The 21,557-nt window shown below is 32.7% G+C and overlaps 1 protein-coding gene across 4 annotated transcripts in view; it reads left to right on the forward strand.

The window, feature by feature from the left end:
* Window positions 1-21,557, forward strand: part of U2SURP (U2 snRNP associated SURP domain containing) — a 53,353-nt gene that overhangs the window by 13,024 nt on the left and 18,772 nt on the right. Inside the window, exons 4-20 of one of the 4 annotated variants that reach the window (XM_081301709.1) lie at window positions 513-611; window positions 2,369-2,483; window positions 2,921-3,054; window positions 7,482-7,549; window positions 8,070-8,164; window positions 8,247-8,282; window positions 8,375-8,457; window positions 10,105-10,270; window positions 10,453-10,664; window positions 11,592-11,635; window positions 14,764-14,868; window positions 15,788-15,858; window positions 15,936-16,095; window positions 17,653-17,815; window positions 18,220-18,299; window positions 19,149-19,236; window positions 20,370-20,492. In XM_081301709.1, the coding sequence (XP_081157835.1) occupies window positions 513-611; window positions 2,369-2,483; window positions 2,921-3,054; window positions 7,482-7,549; window positions 8,070-8,164; window positions 8,247-8,282; window positions 8,375-8,457; window positions 10,105-10,270; window positions 10,453-10,664; window positions 11,592-11,635; window positions 14,764-14,868; window positions 15,788-15,858; window positions 15,936-16,095; window positions 17,653-17,815; window positions 18,220-18,299; window positions 19,149-19,236; window positions 20,370-20,492 (1,842 nt within the window). Of the gene's footprint in view, window positions 1-512; window positions 612-2,368; window positions 2,484-2,920; window positions 3,055-7,481; window positions 7,550-8,069; window positions 8,165-8,246; window positions 8,283-8,374; window positions 8,458-10,104; window positions 10,271-10,452; window positions 10,665-11,591; window positions 11,636-14,763; window positions 14,869-15,787; window positions 15,859-15,935; window positions 16,096-17,652; window positions 17,816-18,219; window positions 18,300-19,148; window positions 19,237-20,369; window positions 20,493-21,557 lie in introns of those variants that run through there. The other 3 variants (XM_081301710.1, XM_081301711.1, XM_081301712.1) reach the window with 3 other exon arrangements.

The following is a 21,557-nucleotide window of genomic DNA, read 5'->3' on the forward strand; positions in this document are numbered from 1 at the left end:
ATAAATACATTACTGTTGAAGAATGAGGTAACTTACTAAATTATAAAAGGACATGATATATTTATAGTATCTTGAAATGGAGGGCTATAGATGGTTAATTCCTGAACCATAGAAAAATGTATCCCTTCCTCTGTATTTGAGGATCTGTTTTTTTTTTTTTTTTTAATCATTGCTACTTTTGCCCAGAGACTTACATTTTCCCTCTTCAGGTGCTTTTATTCTTGTCCTATACGTCTGTTTGTTCTGTTTTTACCTTAAAGAGGAACAAAAAGGCCTTGAGATGCTATTGACCTTGAGCTAGCAAATAAACCATTCTTTAATGAATAGGTACTTATATCAGAGTCAAGTCCAAGGCAGGCACCTAATACTAGAGTAATCCTAACTTTTCTTTACGGTTAAAAAAAAAAAAAATAGCCTGTCTCAGAGACTTGGTTATCAGTTGAGGTGTATTAACTTTAAAGATAGCATTAAGAATGTGTATGTAAAGACATGCTCTTTATTTCTTCTCGTAGCCTCTTCTAGAAAACAAACTTAAAGCATTCAGCATTGGAAAAATGAGCACAGCTAAGCGAACTTTAAGTAAGAAGGAACAAGAGGAATTAAAGAAAAAGGTAATGTTTAAAATATATCTTGAATTATCCTTCAAAATGTGAGTGTGTCTTGGCAGCACAGCAATGTTTCCCAAAGATTTTTGACTTCAGGGGTGTTCTCAGTTCATCCCCAAGACAAAGTCTGTCCCAGGAAGGTGTATTAGAGGTATATTCACTTTCCATCCCTGTCCCTTTTGACCTATTTCCTCCCTTGTATGTAACAATTTTTTTTTTCTGATCTTTCTGTATAGGGAAGTGTGTTGTGTGTATAAGTTGTACTCCTCTTAGAGGAATGACAGCAAGCTATATATATAGAATACTGCATGTTGCTTTTTGAAAAGTTTATATCATAAATATTATTATGGAAATATTTATTATCCTTTTTAAACAGCTAGCAGATATGCAGTTGTTTATTCACATAAAAAATTACTGAGGGCATTTGTGTTTTGGTCTCTTGCCATTACACGTAATGCTGTGCTATTATGGATAGTGTTATGCATGTGTTTTTTTGTTTTGTTTTGTTTTGCTAGTGTATCTTTGGGATATATTCCTAGGATGAAAACGACTAGGCTGAATAATAAATGCATAAATGTAGTTCTGCTATGATTGTCATATTGTCAAAATCTCTATAGGGTGGGGGGTGTTTTGATTCCTATGAGTACATGTGAGTGGTTGTTTCCCAACGGCTTTGCAAGTAGATGACATTAAAGATACTTTGTCAGTCTCCTAGGTGAAAATAATTTCTTGGTATAGTTTCAAGTTTGCATTTCTCTTATGATAAACTTGACCCATTTTCCTTTCTTTTCAACTGTCTGCTAATATCTGAACTATAAGTTTCTACTAACACTTTGTTTATGATTTAACTTGCAGTGGTTTTTATCCCCTAGTTTTTTGATTCTTTTAAAAATTTCCTTCTGTAATTGTAATATAATCAATCTTTCCCTATGATTTCTGATTTTTCAGTTGTTTTCTCCATTCCTAGCTTATAAAAGAATTTCCTCATGTTTTCTTCTAGTACTTCTATATTTAATTTTAAGAAAATCAAATTGATTCATCTGCAGTTTATCTGGTAACATCGTGTAAAAAGTTGATTGATTTTTATCTTTTTCAAATGGTTGTCCAGTTATCCTAACATCATTTATTGAAAAAAGTTCATGTATTTCTCACTGTCCTTTTGACCTGTTTTCTCCCTTGTATGTAACAATTTTGAGATATTCCTCTTATAAATAGTAAATTTTTACATGCTGTTAATTAAATTTACCTATTTTCTGTCCTGTTTTCTTTTTATTCATACATGCTTTGGGAACATTTAAAATATCTATAATTGAAAATGTCAAGGTTCATTTTTTCTTCAGTGCTATGTGTCTGGAATAGATTGTTGCTTTTACTTCATATATTATATCTTCATTAGTTTGAAAAGGAAATCTTTATATTCACTGAATTAAGTCATCATGCCTTGGAAACTTTGTAAATGTTGGTTGTATTACATGCAGTCAGTTGTTTTATGGTTTGGCCCTTGGATTGTCCCTAAGCAAATTTACTTGCTGGTCTATATGTAATGGGTTCTTTTCTGTTCTACCAATTGCTACTAAAGGAGCAGAGCTTCTTTTAGTTTTAGTATTACTTAATATCTAATATCTATTAAGACTTAAATATCACAACTATAAATATTTAACTTGAAAAGGGAAGTGTTTTATCTTCATTATTCCTTGATGAGTTTAATCACATATACAATAATACTTTTATAATATGTTATTAATATTTTGTTACGTATTTAGGAGGATGAAAAGGCAGCTGCAGAGATTTATGAGGAATTTCTTGCTGCTTTTGAAGGAAGTGATGGTAATAAAGTGAAAACATTTGTGCGAGGGGGTGTTGTTAATGCAGCTAAAGGTGAGTGTCAGTATTTTAGTCCTTGAGCAAATCCTGTCTTGGTTGAATGACTACAGGTAGATAATTATGGAAGAAGCCTGACTGTTTGACTTTCCCATTTCCTTTCTATTAGCACCCTCTAGTGGTTATATTAATTAGCAAAATCAATGGCCAGATGTGACTTAGTAAGGTGATATTAAAGCCAGATAATTAAAAGAAATTAATATGTTTCAAGATTTAAGATAGCCAAGCACTTTGCAAAAATTTTAATGTATTTAATAGTTTACTGTAAAGTGAGTATATATTTTGGGGGGTATGGTGGTATTTCAATTTAATTACATGTTAACAGTGATAAATATTAGTACTAATACTGTTAATTTTTGTTTATTTTTAAATAAGAATAGTAAAGAAAATCAAATAGTATAAAATTAGTTTTGAAACAGCATTTTACATTTCAGAAGAACATGAAACAGATGAAAAAAGAGGTAAAATCTATAAGCCATCTTCAAGATTTGCAGATCAAAAAAATCCTCCAAATCAGTCGTCCAATGAAAGACCACCATCTCTTCTTGTAATAGAAACCAAAAAACCTGTAAGTCATCCTTAAATAATTTAGGTTCAAAGATGACACTCCCAGTGATACTTTCAGTACTACCGCTGTAAGCAGTTTGTTTTTAATTTTGGGGGGTAGATGTTGAGTTCTCATGTTTTCTAACCCAGTAATTTATGTAGATGAGAGATTATAAGAGTAGGCCACATAGATGAACATTGTTTGTTGTACTTACACATTATATATATTGCAAGTCAAAAGTTGTCTGCATTTGGGGTATAAATGTAAAATAAAGAAGTTAGCTTTAGAATAAATTCTGAACTGAGGTATTTAAATTATTAACAGTGTGTAGTGTATGTTTTCCAAGGCATTTTTGAACTTTTTTGTGGAATTGCTATCAGAATTAGTGACACTGTATCTTAAATATTCTTAGTGTTTATAAAAATTTGTATTCTTTGATGGTGGGGTTTTTATGGGGAATAGTAGATAGGTAGATGTGGGTAATGTCATTTGAAGCCATATTTGGTGAGTAAGTATGATTAAATTGAACAGTGAGATTGATTTTTTTCCAGTTTTTATTTTTGTTTCCATATTTTTTGTTGGTACATTACAATTATATATAATAGGTTTATGACGTTCATACATGTATACTATTTGACAGTATAGTTAACGTCAGTATCATTCCTGAGTTTTTCCCCTTTCTTTCTTCTCCCCCCCTCTACCTGGTACATTTCCTTTACTTTTTGGTCTCCTGTTTTTATGAGACTTCTATACCCTACCATTTGTTTTTTCTATTTTCCCTATCTTTCACATATGAGAGAAAACATGATCCTTGACTTTCTGAGTTTAGCTTATTTTGTTTAACATAATGCTCTCAAGTTCTATCCATTTTCTTGCAAATGACATAATTTCTTTCTTCTTTATGGCTAAATAAAACTTGTATATATATATATCACATTTTCTTTACCCAATCATTCATTGATGGGCACATAGGATGGTTCCACAGTTTGTCTGTTGTGATTGTGCTACAATAGACATGAGTATTTGTGTGTTGTATTGTTACTTTAATTCTTTAGTATAAATACTAAGGAGTGGTATACCTGGGTCATATGGTAGTTCCATTCCTAGACTTTTGGAGGAACTTCCAACTTGATTTCCACAGTGTTGTACTAATTTACAATTCCACCAAAAGTGTAAAGGTTGCTTTTTCTACACATCCTTTCCTGCATTATTATTGGGTGTATTCTTTTTTTTTTTTTTTTTAATATATTTTTTTAGTTGTAGATGGACACAATACCTTTATTTTTATGTGGTTCTGAGGATTGAACTCAGTGCCTTCCCACATTCAAGGAAAGCACTCTTACCACTGAGCTACAACTCCAGTCGCCTTGTGTGTATTCTCTTTTTAAAAAAAATGTTTATTTTTTAGTTGTAGTTGGACACAATACCTTTATTTATTTATTTATATGTGGTGCAGAGGATTAAAGCCAGGGCCTCGCATGTGCTAGGCGAGTGTTCTACTGCTGAGCCACAACCCCAGACCCCTTGTGTGTATTCTTGATGGATGCCATCCTAAGTGGAATGAGATGAAATCTCAGTGTAGTTTTGATATACATTTCCCTAATTGCTAATGATGAACATTTTTTCATATTTACTGTCCATTTGTATTTATTATTTCTTTTGAGAAGTATCTGTTTCATTCATTTACCCATTTATTAATTGGGTTATTATTATTTTTTTTAGTTCTTTATTCTGATATTAATCCTCTGTCAGAAGAGTAGCTTGCAAAGATTTTAAGGAGTCCTATTGAGAGGGTTGTTGTGTGCACCTAGATGTTAGAGTGTTGACCCTGTGTTTTCTTCTAGGAATTGCATAGTTTCTGGTCTAATTTCTAGGTCTTTGATCTATTTTGAGTTGACTTTTGTGTAAGGGGCGAGAGAGAAGGATCTAGTCTCGTTCTTCTACATGCGGATAGCTAGTTCTCAGCACCATTTGTTTAAAAGGCTCTCTTCTCCAATGTATATTTTTGGCATCTTTGTCAAGGATCAGATGACTGTATGTGTGTGGGTTTGACTTCGTGTCTTATATTCTGTTCCATTGGTCTATGTGTCTGCTTTTATGCCAGTACCATGCAGTTTTTGTTACCATGGCTCTGTAGTATAATTGGAAGGCAGGTATTATGCTTCCAGCATTGCTTTTTTTTTTTTGGCTTAGAAGTGCTTTGGCTTGTCTGGGTCTTTTATTCTTCCAAATGACTTTTAGGGCTATTTTTTTCTAGTTTTGTAAAGAATGTCATTAGTATTTTGATGAGGATTGCATTGAATGTGTTAATTGCTTTTGGTAATATGGCCCTTTTATTAACGTTGATTTTACACTTCTATCTTCTAGTGTCTTTTAAAATTTTCTTTCATCACTTTTCTATACTTTTCATTGTCAAAGTCTTTCTCTTCCTTGGTTAGGTTTATTCCTACATATTTTATTTTTTGAGGCCATTGTGAATGGAATTATTTTTCCTATTTCTTTCTCAACAGATTCATTGGTGATGTATGAGAAAGCTATTGATTTTTGTATGTTGATTTTGTATCCTGTGAGGCTGAGTTTTCTTGTAGTGTTTCAAGATACTCCAAAGTATTTAAAATATAATTATTGACAAAATCTGTCCTTTTAAGGTGTACAATTAGGTGGTTTTTTAATATATTCATGGTTGTTCAATGGTCCCCTCTCTCCAATTTCAGAACATTTTTATCACTCGCCAAAGAAATTCTGTGCCCAGAGTTAGTTGTCCCCATTTCCCTCATACTCTCAGCTCTTAGCAAGCACTGATCTACTTTCTATCTTTGGATTTCCCTATTCTGAGCAGTTCGTACAGATGGGATCATCAACATGGTATTTTGGGTGTGGCTTCTATTCTCAGCATGTTTCAAGGTTCATCTTTCTTGTGGCATGTATTAATATTTCAGTCCTTTTTTGTGGTCAAACAGTATTCCACTCTATGATATACCACATATTGTTTATCCATGTGGTACTTAGTGGGTTCGTTACTTGATGGGTTGTACCCCTTAACAGGTGTTACTATTAAAAAAAAAGAGTAATAATGGCTGTAAATATTTATATATGGCTTTTTGTGTGGGTGTAGGTTTTTAGTTCTTGTTAAATTCCACATATGGAATTACTGGGTCACATAGTGACTCTCTGACCTTTTGAGACACTGCCAAACTGTTTTCCAAAGTTTTGTAATCTTGCCTGTAATGTATGATGGTTCTAATTTCCCCGTATCTTAACCAGCACTTGTTAAAATTATTTCTGTCGTCTTTGTGAAGTTGTACCTCATTTTTATTGTGAGACACATTTACCTAATGATGTTAAGCAGCTATCTTTTCATGTGTTTATTGTCCATAATCTTTGAAGAAATAGCTATTGAAATCCTTGGCCCATATTTTAATTGGATTGTCTTTTTATTTTTGAGTTTTTAGAGTATTTTGTATTTTCAGGAATCAAGTTTCTTACTGGCTCCATGGTTTGTAAATGATTTCTGTTCTGTGGCTTGGCTTTGCCCTTTTTCAGCGGGTGGGGGTGATGAACACTGGAAATTGAACCCTGAGGTACTTTACCACCGAGCCTCACCCCCAGCCCTTTTTATTTTGGGGCAGGATCTCGCTAAGTTACTTAGGGCCTCACTAAGTGAGACTGGTCTTGAATTTGTGATCCTCCTACCTCAGACTCCTGAGCTGCTGGGATTACAGGCATGTGCTGCTCTACCCGGCTACTCTTCTTGATTGAAACATGAAATTGGAAAATTTTAATTAAATGTTGTCATTTGTGCTTTTGATATCATATATCTAAAAAAATCATTGCCTAATTCAGTGTCATAAAGATGACATTATTCCTGTTTTCCTCTAAAAATTTTGTGGGTTTTGCTCTTACATTTAGGTCTATTTGCTATTTTGAAATAATTTTGCATATAATGTGAAGTAGGGGTATATCTTCATTCTTCTGCATGTAGGTAATTTATTCTCCTAGCACCATTTGTCGAAAAGACTATTCTTCCCCATTGAATTATCTTGGTAGTAGATTTTACTCATTGTTTCAGTAATTTATATCCTCCAAAAGTGATTGCTTTGAATTGCTCATATTTTCAGCAGTTATTTTACATGGCAGTTCATTTCATTTACTTACTGTTCTTGAATTCCATGCCCCACATACTTTTTTCAGGACTACTTATTAGTAGCTTTTTTATTCACTAAGACTACTACTTGTTGTTTTAACTAATCATTTTAATAATTTAATTATTTACTTGTTGATTTGGGGGAACAGGAAGAATATAGGGAATATTCAATAACAGAAGTATTCTCCCTTTTGAATTTAAATAACTAGAATATGTAATGAAACTGAAGTAAAAATGATTTAAATATGATTTCGTACAACAGTTTTTTTGAAATCTTACTTTGTTTGAATTGTCATTGTCATAGCCACTGAAGAAAGGGGAGAAAGAAAAGAAAAAAAGCAACTTGGAACTTTTCAAAGAAGAATTAAAACAGTAAGTTTTATAATAAGAAGAACTATCATAGGTATATTGAACTGATACTTAGAAATGCAGGTATGAGGAATATAGTTATTATTAACAGCTTGCTATGAGGTTATTTTAGATATCATAAAGATATTTGATGGGGCATATTTGAAATGAATTAGCATTTAGTCCAGTGTCAAGGTTGCTTGGATTATGTGGATGCAGTTTTTTTTTATTTAATGACTGGAGTTCTATTTGCAGTAGAAGCAGTGAACTCACTGGTGTAGGAGTGAGGGGTGGTTAAGCATAACAAGAAACAACAAATTCAGTGGTTTTAATGTTCAATTTCCTCTTTACCTTAAAAGTGGGCTTTGTTTTCCATCGCTGGAATGATAGAAATAGGGACTGTCTAATCTTGGTTATCATTACAATATTTGAGTTAAATACAATATTTCAGGCTATTTGAAGGTGACACTTGGATAGACTCTATTATTAAATGTGAATGAGCGAATTGTGGCTCATTTTTATTGGTTGTAAATATTTTTAACAGAATTCAAGAAGAGCGTGATGAGAGGCATAAAACAAAAGGCAGGTTAAGTCGATTTGAGCCGCCTCAGTCAGATTCTGATGGTCAGCGTCGTTCTAGTAAGTGACATTTATTTTATTGTGTGTATTTGTATTTAATTATACTGACAATTAAGAATTATTTTCTTTCCTTTATTTTAAGTGGACGCGCCTTCCAGGAGAAATCGATCATCTGGTGGTAATACCGTTTTTTTGCTTTTTTAATTAATAAGAAATTATCCAAGCTTTGTGTTTTGGAAGTTATAATTTTTTTTTTCTTTTTTGCCCTAGTTCTTGATGATTATGCACCAGGCTCACATGATGTAGGCGATCCAAGTACTACTAATTTATACCTTGGAAACATTAATCCACAGGTAATATTAGTTAAATAATATTGCTTTATGCTTAGGAAGAAAATTGCTTTCTTAGTCAATACAAAAATAAAATCAAGACTGGCATAGTGGTGGATGCCTTTAATCCCAGCAGTTTGGGAGGCTGAGACAGGAGGATTGTGAATTCAAAGCCAGCCTCAGCAACTTAGCAAGGCACTAAGCAACTCAGTGAGACCCTGTCTCTAAATAAAATACAAAGTAGGGCTGGGGATGTGGCTCAGTGGTTGAGTGCCCCTGAGTTCAATTCCAGTACCCCCAACCCCCACCTCCAAAAAAAAAAAAAAAAATCAAGATTCTGAAATTTGCAAATCTGATGGAACTAGAGAGGTTCTAAAATTATCTTGTAGATTTAGGACTTATTAGTATGGCCCAAATTGTTTGCTGCAAATTCTTGAGGGCTTGTCTCCTCTTCCAGTAACTGGGACTATACTCTGAATATGAAATGTTTTGCTAGGTGCCAGTTTTATTATTTATCAAATCAGACTATGACCGGTGATGTCCATATTTTTATAATACCTAATACATAGCTTACTTTTCTTTTTTGCTTCTAATAGCAAACTAGTATTTGTGATTTTATCTTTAATATTTAATTATTTTCCTGCTTCGATGTTGTTATTTATGTTATGGGACTTATAGTGGTATTATACAGAATATTCTTTTGAAAAATTACAATTGGGCATAGTGGCACTTGCCTGTAATCCCAGCAGCTCAGGAGGCTGAAGCATGCAGATTGCACTTTCAGAGTCAGCCTCAGCAACCTAGCAAGGACTTAAGCAATTTTGCAAGATCCTGTCTCAAAGTAAAAAAGGCCTGGATGTTGCTCAGTGGTAAAGCACCTCTGGTTTCAATTCCCAGTACCAAAACAAATAGACAAAATTTACAGATACTTTTGAGCTGGGCGTGATGGTCTACATCTGTAATTCCAGTGACTCATGAGGCTTGAGTCAGAAGGTTTGCAAATTTGAGGACAGCAATTTAGCAAGATCTGTCTCAAAAAAGTAAAAGGGGTGAAGATGTGTTTTGATGGTAGAACAGCCCTGGGTTCAATCCCCAGTAACACACACACCAACCCCCCCCCCCAAAAAAAAAAAAACCCAAAAAACAAAGGGAAACAAAACACCTATTAGAATATTTGACCTTATTATATATTCACTGATTTGTTTCCCTGCTCTTGGATTATACTAGTGAGAAGTAGTTTGATGTTGGAAGGTGGTTTTTTCTTTCATCATCAACAAATATTTCCTTTTAAATGTGCTAACTATTCCTGCCTGAAAAATGCTGCTAAATGCCTAGACATAGAAACCATCATTGTAGAACAGGTTACTTAGATTCTAAAATATTAAAACAGAAAGAAGGGAGTTAAATATGCTTTTTGTTCTCTTCAGCCACTCAGCCTTCCTACCCTGGCATCTTATTTAAGTGAAATAGAACGTTTATGATTTGAAAATAAGTGTGAGTGCCCTAGGAGTGCAGGATTTTACCTGTGTAGATTTTCTGGTGTGTGAAGGGAGAATTGTTGCATTAATATGTTGATTTTCATTTTTGCAAAATTTACTTTGCTTTCTATTGGCATAGAATTGTCTTTTTTTTTTTTTTTCAAACCAAAAAACTCTTAATGCCTTTTCATAGATGAATGAAGAAATGCTGTGCCAAGAATTTGGAAGATTTGGACCATTAGCTAGTGTGAAAATTATGTGGCCTAGAACTGATGAAGAAAGAGCAAGAGAAAGAAATTGTGGCTTTGTGGCCTTTATGAATAGAAGAGATGCTGAAAGAGCTTTAAAAAATTTAAATGGTAAGAAAGTTTTATAATTATTCACTTAATAGAATTTAGACATTTCTTTGGTTTGTAAAAGTAGTTATGTAAACTCCATTGAGGAATGAAGAGGTTAAAAATGAAATATAATTCAAATAACCAAATATACTTTATTTTCTTTAGAGACTTAGGAGAGTGACCTTTCTTTTCTTCCTTTGTAGGAAAAATGATTATGTCTTTTGAAATGAAGTTAGGTTGGGGTAAAGCTGTACCTATTCCTCCACATCCAATATACATTCCGCCTTCTATGATGGAACATACACTTCCCCCACCTCCATCCGGACTGCCTTTTAATGCGCAGCCTAGAGAACGGTTAAAAAACCCCAATGCTCCCATGTTACCACCACCTAAAAACAAGGAGGATTTTGAGAAGGTAATTTAAAAAATGTACATAGGGCCGCATCTAATTTGTAAATACTAAATCTGTGGTAGTGTTTCTTTTCAACAATTTTATAGAAAATGTGTGTGTAATTCTGTTTGGCAACTTCTTAAAGAAATAAATAGATGTGTTCCCTGCCTTAGCCCATGGAAACCCTGTATTGAAATACTAGGTCACATTTTTATTTGTGCCTACCATTCCTTTTTTGACCACTTGTTAAGTTTTTTTCTCCCCCTTTGTCCAGTGTTGTATCCAGGTTTGCTTAAGTGCAGTATCTAAATTTATTTTGTTCTGAGAAAGTGATAGTTTTTATTTGGTTAAGTGACTTATCAATTAGAAAGATCACCTAAATAGTTAAATTGTTTGGATGGCAGCTAGCTAACTCTCAAGGTTTGAGGTATTAGAATATTTGAGATTATATGTGGTATTTTAAAAAAGTTAATCTAGTAAAAAGCAAAGGGTGAGTATTTCTCTTTATTATACATAAAACCAACTGAATTTCAAGTTATAAGAATCTGTTGGTTCTGTTGTGACTTAATTACACTTAAAATGACAGGGCTGGTTTTAAAGGCTTGGGAACAAAGTAGCAAACTGTATGATCAGAGGCAAACAGCTAATTATTTCACAAATTAAAATCTTTATCTGATAATTCTCAGTGTAGTACCTATTTCAGTGCATTGATGTGCATTCTGGCAGGAATGTTCTGATTCTTTGCATTTGGTGAACATTTATTGTTCACTGAACACATCCATTTGCATTTATGTAATTGCTTAGTGTATAATTACTTCAAATGCAGTGATTGCCTGCAAAACTTGTGATTAGATGTGTAGTATTTTCAATGCATATGTATATTTTTGCTTGTTACTTGTTAACAATACTCACATATTCTATGTTTATTATCTGATGTGACTTCATATACAGACTCTGTCGCAAGCCATAGTCAAAGTGGTTATCCCAACAGAAAGGTACATGTTTTTCTTTATTATTACTGATCTAAATATAGACAATATCCCCTTCTGAATTTAAAAAAAAATGGTGTTGAGGAAAAGGTAATATCTTGACTGAGCAATGGTTCCTTCCCAGTACTTTTTTGGGGGGGATGTATGAAATGTAATTAACTTTAGTATGCTTTGCAATTTTATGTCATTATCTTTTGTTTTTATTGTTATTAATGTAGAGAATTTTTATAGCTTTAGAGTTAGAAAATGTTTAATAGATTTAATGTGGAGTTGTTCTAATGTTAGAGTATTATAATGGGAAAATAGGTGTTTTAAATAAAACATCTTAAATTTTAGATAATGTTATAATTTGACCCAATCTTTTTTTTTTTTTTTCCTTCTTCTTCTTTGATTTCTGAATTAGCCACATTTAATATACAACTTTGGTTTGCATTCTCCTTACTGAGGGCATAGTTTTATTTATTTTTTCCTAATTAATTTTAAGAAGAAATTCCTAATATTTTTGTGAACACTGTATTTACTAGATAGTCTTTTTTCCATGGTAATATAGGTGTTTGGAATTCTTTTATTTTTCTTTCTTCCTTTTTTTCCTTTCTCAATATATTATATCAATGCAGAAGAATTCATACTCTAGGTATGCTCTTGCTCAGTCAAGCTAAGCCTTTTCCCAAACACAGGAACACAACACTGGTTGAATAATAAATGAACACAAAAGAATACCAAATTCTCTTTGACATTGGCCTTGGTGAGCAACACCAGCTGAACTGTCTGCGGCAGCGGGGGACCAGGAAAACATCATGGGATGGATTGGGAAAGTATACAGTTTTTGACCAGACATTGGTACGATCGACTCCAATAAATGTGGTTTTATTATAACTGAGAGACAATTTTTTTGTTTTTTGTTTTTTTTGTTGTGGTTTCCCAGAATAAGATAATTACCATTTTAAAATAAAATAATGCACTTTAAAATATATTATCTTTTTGTACTACACTGTTTTATCCTGATAGAAAGTCAACATTTTTTTAAAAATAAGGAAATTACAAAATTCTTAAGGAAAAAAGTGTGATTACAATTCTTTAATAATAATCTTGAATTCAAGTTAGCAACAACTAATTGTCAGATTTTGATTTTAAATAATCATGAAACATTTAAAAACTTTTAATTTTGTAAAAATAGATTTTACCAGTTACAAGCCTGTTTAAAACTATAGTGGGTTTTTTTTTTCCACTAATAAAGTATTCACAGGAAAGTATTTTTTGTAATATTCAAAAAACATATATCCCATAGTAGCTTTACTTGTGGCTCAGCTTATTTCTAAACAAAATTTTGAGTATACATTTTACTTAAAAGTCTTGACTCACCATTAGAGTGAACCCTTTGGTTTTAAACTTGCTAAACCATTTTTCATCTATCTTTAATACTGAAGTCAAGTTGCTTTTGACTTAATTTATACAAGTTTCTGGGTGTATTGTGTTTGTCCACCTAGTAAATGGTCTTATATATTATGATATATAAAATTTCCCTTTACTTTAATTTGGCTCACAGCAGTGGGAATTTTGGAATGAATCATAATTTTACAGTATCTCCCTTTCTTCAAAGTAATGTCATTAATTTTATAGATGCTGAGAATACATTCTCATTTGGATATCAACTGCATATTTGCAGAACTATTAATACTTCTATGAAGGAAAATAATTTTTAAATTTAAAATTCAGTGATTTTTGTTTTTAGTTTTAACAATTTATGGTTGAATTAATAGTTTAAAATATATAGTTGCCCCTTTGTTAAGATTTACACCTGCATATAATTTTTTACCTCCTTTAGAATTAAATTTTTTTTTTTTACTATGTAGAGATTTTAGCATCCACTTAAGTAGGTTTGTTTGAAAACTGTGAGAAAATAATTATAGTCAACATAAGATAGGTTATTTTACTGTCCATGTACTCTGAAACAGGGAGTTATATACAGCCAAAAAAAAAATCCGTCTTGTTCTATAACTATATTTATATTCTAGCAGTTATATGAACTTAATTTGAGCTGGGAATGCTAAAGATGTAACTTTAAATGTGTGCCTTATACCAAGAGCCAATATCCTTTTGCTTTTCCCAATTGTTATTTGCCAGCTCTGTATGCTGGGCAGCTGGTGAAATGAGAAATTAAAAGCAGCTTATAAGTAAGCTGAGTCATTTACCTGATACTATCATCAATGTCTGAAATTGTGTTTGGAGTCTTTTATTAGACATTTTAGCTTCAGATTAAAAAAAAAAATCAGTAAAGGCCTTCTAAAAATTCAGAGAATAAATGACTGTAGGAAAAAGTTATGTATATTTATTTTGGCTTAAATATTTGAACATCATGGTTATGAAGAATGGGAAGGGCATCTCACCATGTGCCCCAGTTTGGAAAGAGTAGGACTCCATTCACTTAAGGCTTTGGCAATATAATTTCTTCATTGATTCTTAACATGTAGGCAGAGTTGTACATGCCATGAATTGTGAACTAGTTTGAAGTGTGCTTCAAAGGGATGTTGCCTCATTAAAGGTCAGATTTAATAAAAACTCCATCTAGTATAATGTGTACCAGAAAAGCACAGGAATTGGATGGATTTTTCATTAAATCAGGCCTTAAATTTGAAATGTAGTTTTGCATTTTCATAAATTATAGTCATGGTTATAACATTTCAATACAACTACGAAAGTGCTTGGATTAGGAATATTTTCTTTTAAAACAGATAGTATGTAAATTTTAGTGGTTATAATATGCAAGTTATAAGTTACTGGTTTTATATATTTACAGCTTTCCAATTAGTTGTGATTCAGGATTTAATGTCTTGCATTTGAAAAATAAAATTAAGTGACATTTAGAAAATTAAACTTCTATTACTATGAGGCTATGTTGTGGTTTCCCACCCTCCCTTCACCTTTCCTACCTTCCCGCTCCCCTACCCCCACTGTCCCACTCCCTCTTAATGCACAAGGCATTATCGTATGCTCCAGGTTGCTTTTTTGGTATTAAATTCTGTTTTAGTCAGCAGAATGATCTTTTTCTGCTCAATTGTAGTAATTTAGGTCAAGTATAGTTTTATATAGTGGTAGGTCTGAATCCATTTTCTTTAACTGTGTTGTTGTTGTAGGAATTTGCTCGCCCTGATACATCGAATGATAGAGTTTGTTGTACGTGAAGGGCCAATGTTTGAAGCTATGATTATGAACAGAGAAATCAACAATCCTATGTTCAGGTGTGTAGTGTTTAAATTGTGGTACTATAACATAAAACTTCCCATTATAATCGTTTTTAAGTGTATAGTTTAGTGCCTTTTAAATCCATTCACATTGTTGTGTAACCATGACCATTATCCCTCTCCAAAATTTTTTTCATCTTCCAAACCTGAAATCCTGTACCCGTTAAATAATAACTCTCCATCTCCCCAGCTCTGTATCCTCACAACCATTGTTCTACTTTATATATCTATGAATTTGGCTTTGGGTATCTCATATAAGTGAAATTGTATGATATTTTCAGGTGTGTATTTTTAAACTTCTTTTAGGAATTAAGAATAAAATTTTAGAGTACAAGATTATTTTTGCAAAAGGATAAGTCAGTTGTTGATTAGAATGCTTAGATCAGTTTTTTTTTCTATCACATTTTGATTTAGTTAAATAGCATTGTTTTTAGCATTGTCTAGGAGAAAAATACTTTTCATTATGTTTTCAATGAAAGACACTTTCATAAACTATAGTTAACCGAGTTTGAAAGGAAATTGTTTCTGAATTGCTATGGTATCTAAGACATTAATTTAACACTCTTTAAGTAGTGTAAAATCACTACTTTTGAAATTACATGTTGAGAAAAATCTCTCCATTGCCTGACACAGCGTCTGACCTATAAGTGTTCCATATAAATCATTGTAAGACCCAGCAAGAAACATGCCTTTTAAGTATTGAACTCGATCATTAATGTGGTCTGGAGTTGGGACAGCAGGGAAGGGGTAAGGAACGGATGGCAAAATATAAGGAATTTTGGGGGGTCTCTTGATTGTAGTTGTTTTTTAGAACTAAATGGGCAAATAATATTTATCATTTGTTTATATTTAGTTGAAGGTAGTCCTTTCTAAAAGGATATGATGTCTATAATGATTTTGTTTTGTTTTGTTTTAGGTTCTTATTTGAAAACCAGACACCTGCCCATGTTTACTACAGGTGGAAGCTTTATTCCATTCTGCAGGCAAGTAGAATTAATTGCTTTGTTAATTTCACTCTTGAGTTATTAGACCTTTCTAATAACTTCCTGGAAATTTTTAGGGAGATTCTCCAACTAAATGGCGGACAGAAGATTTTCGTATGTTCAAAAATGGATCTTTTTGGAGGCCACCACCATTAAATCCATACCTTCATGGAATGTCAGAAGAACAAGAAACAGAAGCTTTTGTAGAGGAACCTAGTAAGAAGGGAGCACTCAAGGAAGAGTAAGATGCTTTTTCTTTCTGTTATATATTCAGAAAAGTCACTTTGCTTTAATTAATAGTTTTATTGGTATAACCCTAAAATACAATGGTTTTCTACTTGTGAATATTTAAAATATTAACATCTTTCATCATATGCTTTATAATTTTAAACATTATGGCAAATATATATGTCTGTCCTACTGACCGTGTCCTCTGACTGGTGATAAAACTATTGATGATCTCTTAAACATGATTGATTTCTTTCTCTGGCATTAGAATACTTCAAACTCTTACAGGAATTATCTAGGGACCCTTAGAATTTTTGCCTCTTTGAGTGCAACATAAAGAGGAAAAATTACTGTATGGTTAGGAGGGGGTCAGATGTTGACTATGCAAAGTCTTTCATAGAGCTTACAGTGTGTGAGCTGTGAGATGGCTGCCATGCAAACATGTTATTAGTGCTCACTCAGCCCTGGTAAATGCAATTAGCCTGGTTTAAAAAGCAGAAACATATTTATCTATTAAATATTTGGAGGATGCTCTATATATCTCATAGGGAAAAGTTAGCTAAAAGAATTTTTAGCATTTAAAGTTAGACTTCATTGTATAGTCTATTAATCTCTTTTTTTAATATTTATTTTTTAGTAGTTGTTGAACACAATACTTTCATTTTATTTATTTATTTTTATGTGGTGCTGAGGTTGGAACCCAGGGCCCCGCATGTGCTAGGCGAGCACTGTACCGCTGAGCCACAACCTTAGCCCCTTCTATTATCTTAATACATGTTGCTTTGATGCACTGTCTGTGAGAGCATTTGCTAATGGTGTGTTACATATCTGAGTGTATTTGTTTCTGTAGGGATGGGTCCATTATTACTTTGGTCCAGGAGTCTGCAGGCAGTTCAAAGCCTAAATCTGACTGCCTCCTGTTTTTGTAAATACTGTTTTATTGGAATATGCCCATGCCCATTTCTTTACATGTTGTCTGTGGTTGCTTTGGTGCTATAGTAGTAGAATGACTGACAGAGACCATATGGCTTGCAAAACCTAAAATATTTGTGATCTTATTTATTACAGAAAAAGTTAGCCTGTCCTAATCCCATGCCAAAGTGCTAAAGTAATAAGACTTCCTTCAAGAAAGGAGAGTAAAGAACAAGAAGGTTTTTCAGTATGATGAGATAATCTTAAAGATTTGGAAATATACCCATAATATTAAATTTACTTAATTTGTAAGCTAAAAAAGTCATTGAATACTTTTAGTTTCAGGAGAAGTATTCTTCTGTAAATAAGTTCTTAAAAAAATGATAATGAGGGTCTGGGGTTGTGACTCAGCAGTAGAATGCTTGCCTAGAGTATGCAAGGCCCTGGGTTCGATCCTCAACACAACATAAAAATAAGTAAAGGTATTGTGTTCAAATAAAAAAAAATTAAAATGATAACGAGTTTGGGGTACTTAATACATTCTTCAGATCTATTTTATCTGAGTGGACTTTAAAGAGATTAGTTTGTGAGCAAAAACTATAATGGCATTTGAAACTTATATCTGTAAATATTTATAATTTTAAAAATTTGTTTTCAGACAGAGGGACAAATTAGAAGAAATCTTACGGGGATTAACTCCAAGAAAAAATGATATTGGAGATGCAATGGTCTTCTGTCTTAATAATGCTGAAGCTGCTGAAGAAATAGTGGATTGCATTACTGAATCATTGTCTATCTTAAAGACACCTCTTCCTAAAAAGGTATGGGAATGGTTTCTTTTTCTGAATGTTTAATTAAGTAAATAGGAGATAATAGTTGACTTCTTTTTGAATTGGAATTGGTTTTCTTTTTGCATGAAGAACTTTGACAAAATCTTTCCCATGTAGTTTTATTTTCCTCTGCCTGGGAAACTTTTGTCATCGACATATAAGTAACTAACAACTCGAACTATAGATGAGTTAACAGATTTTATCCCTGCTAGTGTCATTTCCATGATGTTGAATTTCATATAACTTTTCTAATTTGGGAGTGATTATTAAATTATAGCTGAACATTAGACTTATGCCCCTGATTCCAAGAAATGACAATAGAGTTTTTTTCTAGATATATTATTGGCTAATGGTTTTTATTTTTAATCCATTTGTGTTATCTTTTGGCATTATAGATTGCCAGATTATATTTGGTTTCTGATGTTTTGTACAACTCTTCAGCCAAAGTTGCCAATGCTTCATATTATAGAAAATTGTAAGTATAATGATATAAGCTGATATTCCCAAAATAAAATAATTAAGGGTAAGGAGTTTAGAAAAGAGGATCAATTGTTAACATCGCCCACGAAGAAGAAATAATTTGAATTTATTTATGGTTAGAGAATTCTCTTTTAAATTGGCCTGGATTTATTGAACTAAATGCCTGTAATCTGAATTATCAGTTTTTGGGGAAGTTTTAATTTTTATATCAGTTTTTAAATATCAGAAGAATCTGTGTTGACAAAATAACAAGATAGGTGAAGTTAAAAAAATAACATCTTATTTAGCTGTTGTTTAATAAGCAGTGTACATAACAGCAGACATAAAGGAGTAGAGCAAAGATACAACATTAACTATAACATCTCCATTTTCTTCTGTTCATCATTGTATGATTTTCATTGTTAACGTTTTTTGAGGCATTAAGAAATTATACTGCTGTTCTATAATTAAGCTGTCTCTTCTTCAGTTTATTAGAGTTCCTCTTCTGTGTTTATTTTATAAATTAGGCCCAGGAACAAAACTTGTCTCTGAAAGGAAATTTAGAAATAGATCCTACTCTGCTTTTGCTATGGTCAAGTCACTTAATTTTTTATAAGTTTCCTATTCATAAAACAGAAGTTGAAATAGATGGTTCAACTGTGTCCTAATGTAAAGTACCTTGTTTGTGAAGGGAACTAGTACTTACGACTCTTAGGGGTCTTTACTGAAGAAAATGTAAAATAGAAGTCAAAGCACCTTGATCTTAATTTTAAGTCCAAGAGGGGTTTTCATTGATTAGCATTTTGAAGAGGAGGTGCAATTTCAAACAGATTTTATTTTAAAGAATATATTATTTAAATTTCAGTTTTGAAACAAAGTTATGTCAGATATTTTCAGACCTCAATGCTACCTATCGTACAATTCAAGGCCATTTGCAGTCTGAAAACTTTAAGGTATGTATATTGTTTTCTGTTTTTGCCTTAAGTGTTCTAGATAGGTGGAGGAGGAGGGCATTGGAGGGCTAGAAAAGCATATTAGAAGTTATTGTTTTAAAATTCTACTGCTGGGCTGGGGATGTGGCTCAATCGGTAGCGCCCTCGCCTGGCATGCGTGCGGTCCCGGTTCGATCCTCAGCACCACACCACATACAAACAAAGATGTTGTGTCCGCCGAGAACTAAAAAATAAATATTAAAATTCTCTCTCTCTCCCCTCACTCTCTCTTTAAAAAAAAAAATAATAAAATAAAATTTTACTGCTGCCTTCATTATTTAAAAGTATAAGAAAATTTAAAATACATCACTTTTTGTTTTATCAGATTAGTTCTAAGTGTTAATTATTTAAATATTTTAGATATTAGGTTCCTCCCCTCCCACAGAGCACATTCAGAAGTTAAACTGTTTTGTAATGGTACATACAGTGTGGCTGGATTAGGGAATGTACATTTTTGTTATTTATATTTAGAAAGCATATTCAGCTACTAATTTTTTATAGCCTCATAAGCAATAAACTGGTATTAAGAAAAGCCAAAAAATAACTTATAATTGAATAAGTAAATATACTTTCATGGGAAGAAAACTTTGTTAAGAAAATTTTTTAACTTGGAAAGATAGCCAGTGATCCCATCATCTAGAGGATTTAGACAAATTATTTTTTAAATATTTTTTTCTGAAATATTTACCCTAAGTTAGAACTGACAGTTTTGGGAAGGGCAGAGGAAAATGTTAGCCAGATATTTGAAGTATTTTATTGGGCCACAGGGGATTCAGGTTAAAACTTGGCTACTTTGATTTTCAACTTTCCTAAATTTCTGTTAAGTCTACCCCAGAATATGACTCATGTTTAGTACTGATATTGAAATTGACCTTATGTGATGAAAAGCAAACAATTGTGGTTGTCCTGCTCCCCTTCAATTTGAAGGTGACACTGATTTTTTTTTTAAATATGAAATATTTGCTTTTTGAAAATTTTATGAAGAGTGTCAGTTTAAAGGAAAATCCAGCAAATCCTGATAGTTGTTTCTTAGGAACTGAACTTTGAGACACTGCCCACAATAGTAACTCATTGTCTATTTCCTATTTATTTAGCAACGGGTAATGACCTGCTTCAGAGCATGGGAAGATTGGGCAATTTATCCAGAACCATTTTTGATCAAACTACAGAATATTTTCTTAGGACTTGTAAATATTATTGAAGAAAAGGAAACCGAGGTAGGCATTCTATATTTGTATGATTATTTTTGAAATTTGTTTTTGGACTGCAGTGTGGTATGTTACATATGTGAATAGTATTTCTTTTCTGTTTTTTTTTAATTTTTTATTTATATATGACAGTGGAATGCATTACAATTCTTATTATATATACAGAGCACAATTTTTCATATCTCTGATTGTATACACAATATATTCACACCAATTCATGTCTTCATACCTGTACTTTGGATAATAATGATCATCACATTCCACCTCATTAATAACCCCATGCCCCCTTCCCTTCCCCTCCAACTCCTCTGTCCTATCTAGAGTTCATCTATTCCTCCCATGCTCCCCCTCCCTACCCCACTATGAATCAGCCCCCTTATATCAGAGGAAACATTTGGCATTTGGTTTGGGGGGATTGGCTAACTTCACTTAGCATTATCTTCTATAATGCCATCCATTTACCTGCAAGTGCCATGGTTTTATTCTCTTTTATTGCTGGGTAATATTCCATTGTGTATATATGCCACATTTTTTTTAATCCATTCATCTATTGAACCTAGGTTGGTTCCATAGTTTAGCTGTTGTGAATTATAAACATTGACGTGGCTGTGTTCCTGTAGTATGCTGTTTTTAAGTCCTTTGAGTATAGACCAAGGAAAGGGATAGCTGGGTCAAATCAAGAATAAATAAATGGGATGGACTCGAACTAAAAAGTCTTCTCAGCAAAAGAAACAATTTGTGAGGTGATTAGAGAGCCTACATCTTAGAAGCAAATCTTTACCCTTCACACATCAGATAAGCACTAATCTCTAGGGTATATAAAGAACTCAAAAAGTTAGACACCAAAAAAAAAAAAAAAAAAACCCACAAATAACCCAGTCAATAAATGGGTCAAGGACCTAAAGAAACACTTCTCAGAAGATGATTTACAGTCAGTTGTCAAACCCATGAAAAAATGTTTATCATCACTAGCAATTAGAGAAATGTAAATCAAAACCACTCTTAAGATTTCATCTCACTCCAGTCAGAATGGCAGGTATTATGCATACAAACAACAAGTGTAGCTGAGGATGT

The sequence above is a fragment of the Spermophilus citellus genome (genome assembly GCF_964194105.1).
Source record: "Spermophilus citellus genome assembly, chromosome: 7".
Taxonomy (NCBI): Eukaryota; Metazoa; Chordata; class Mammalia; order Rodentia; family Sciuridae; genus Spermophilus; species Spermophilus citellus.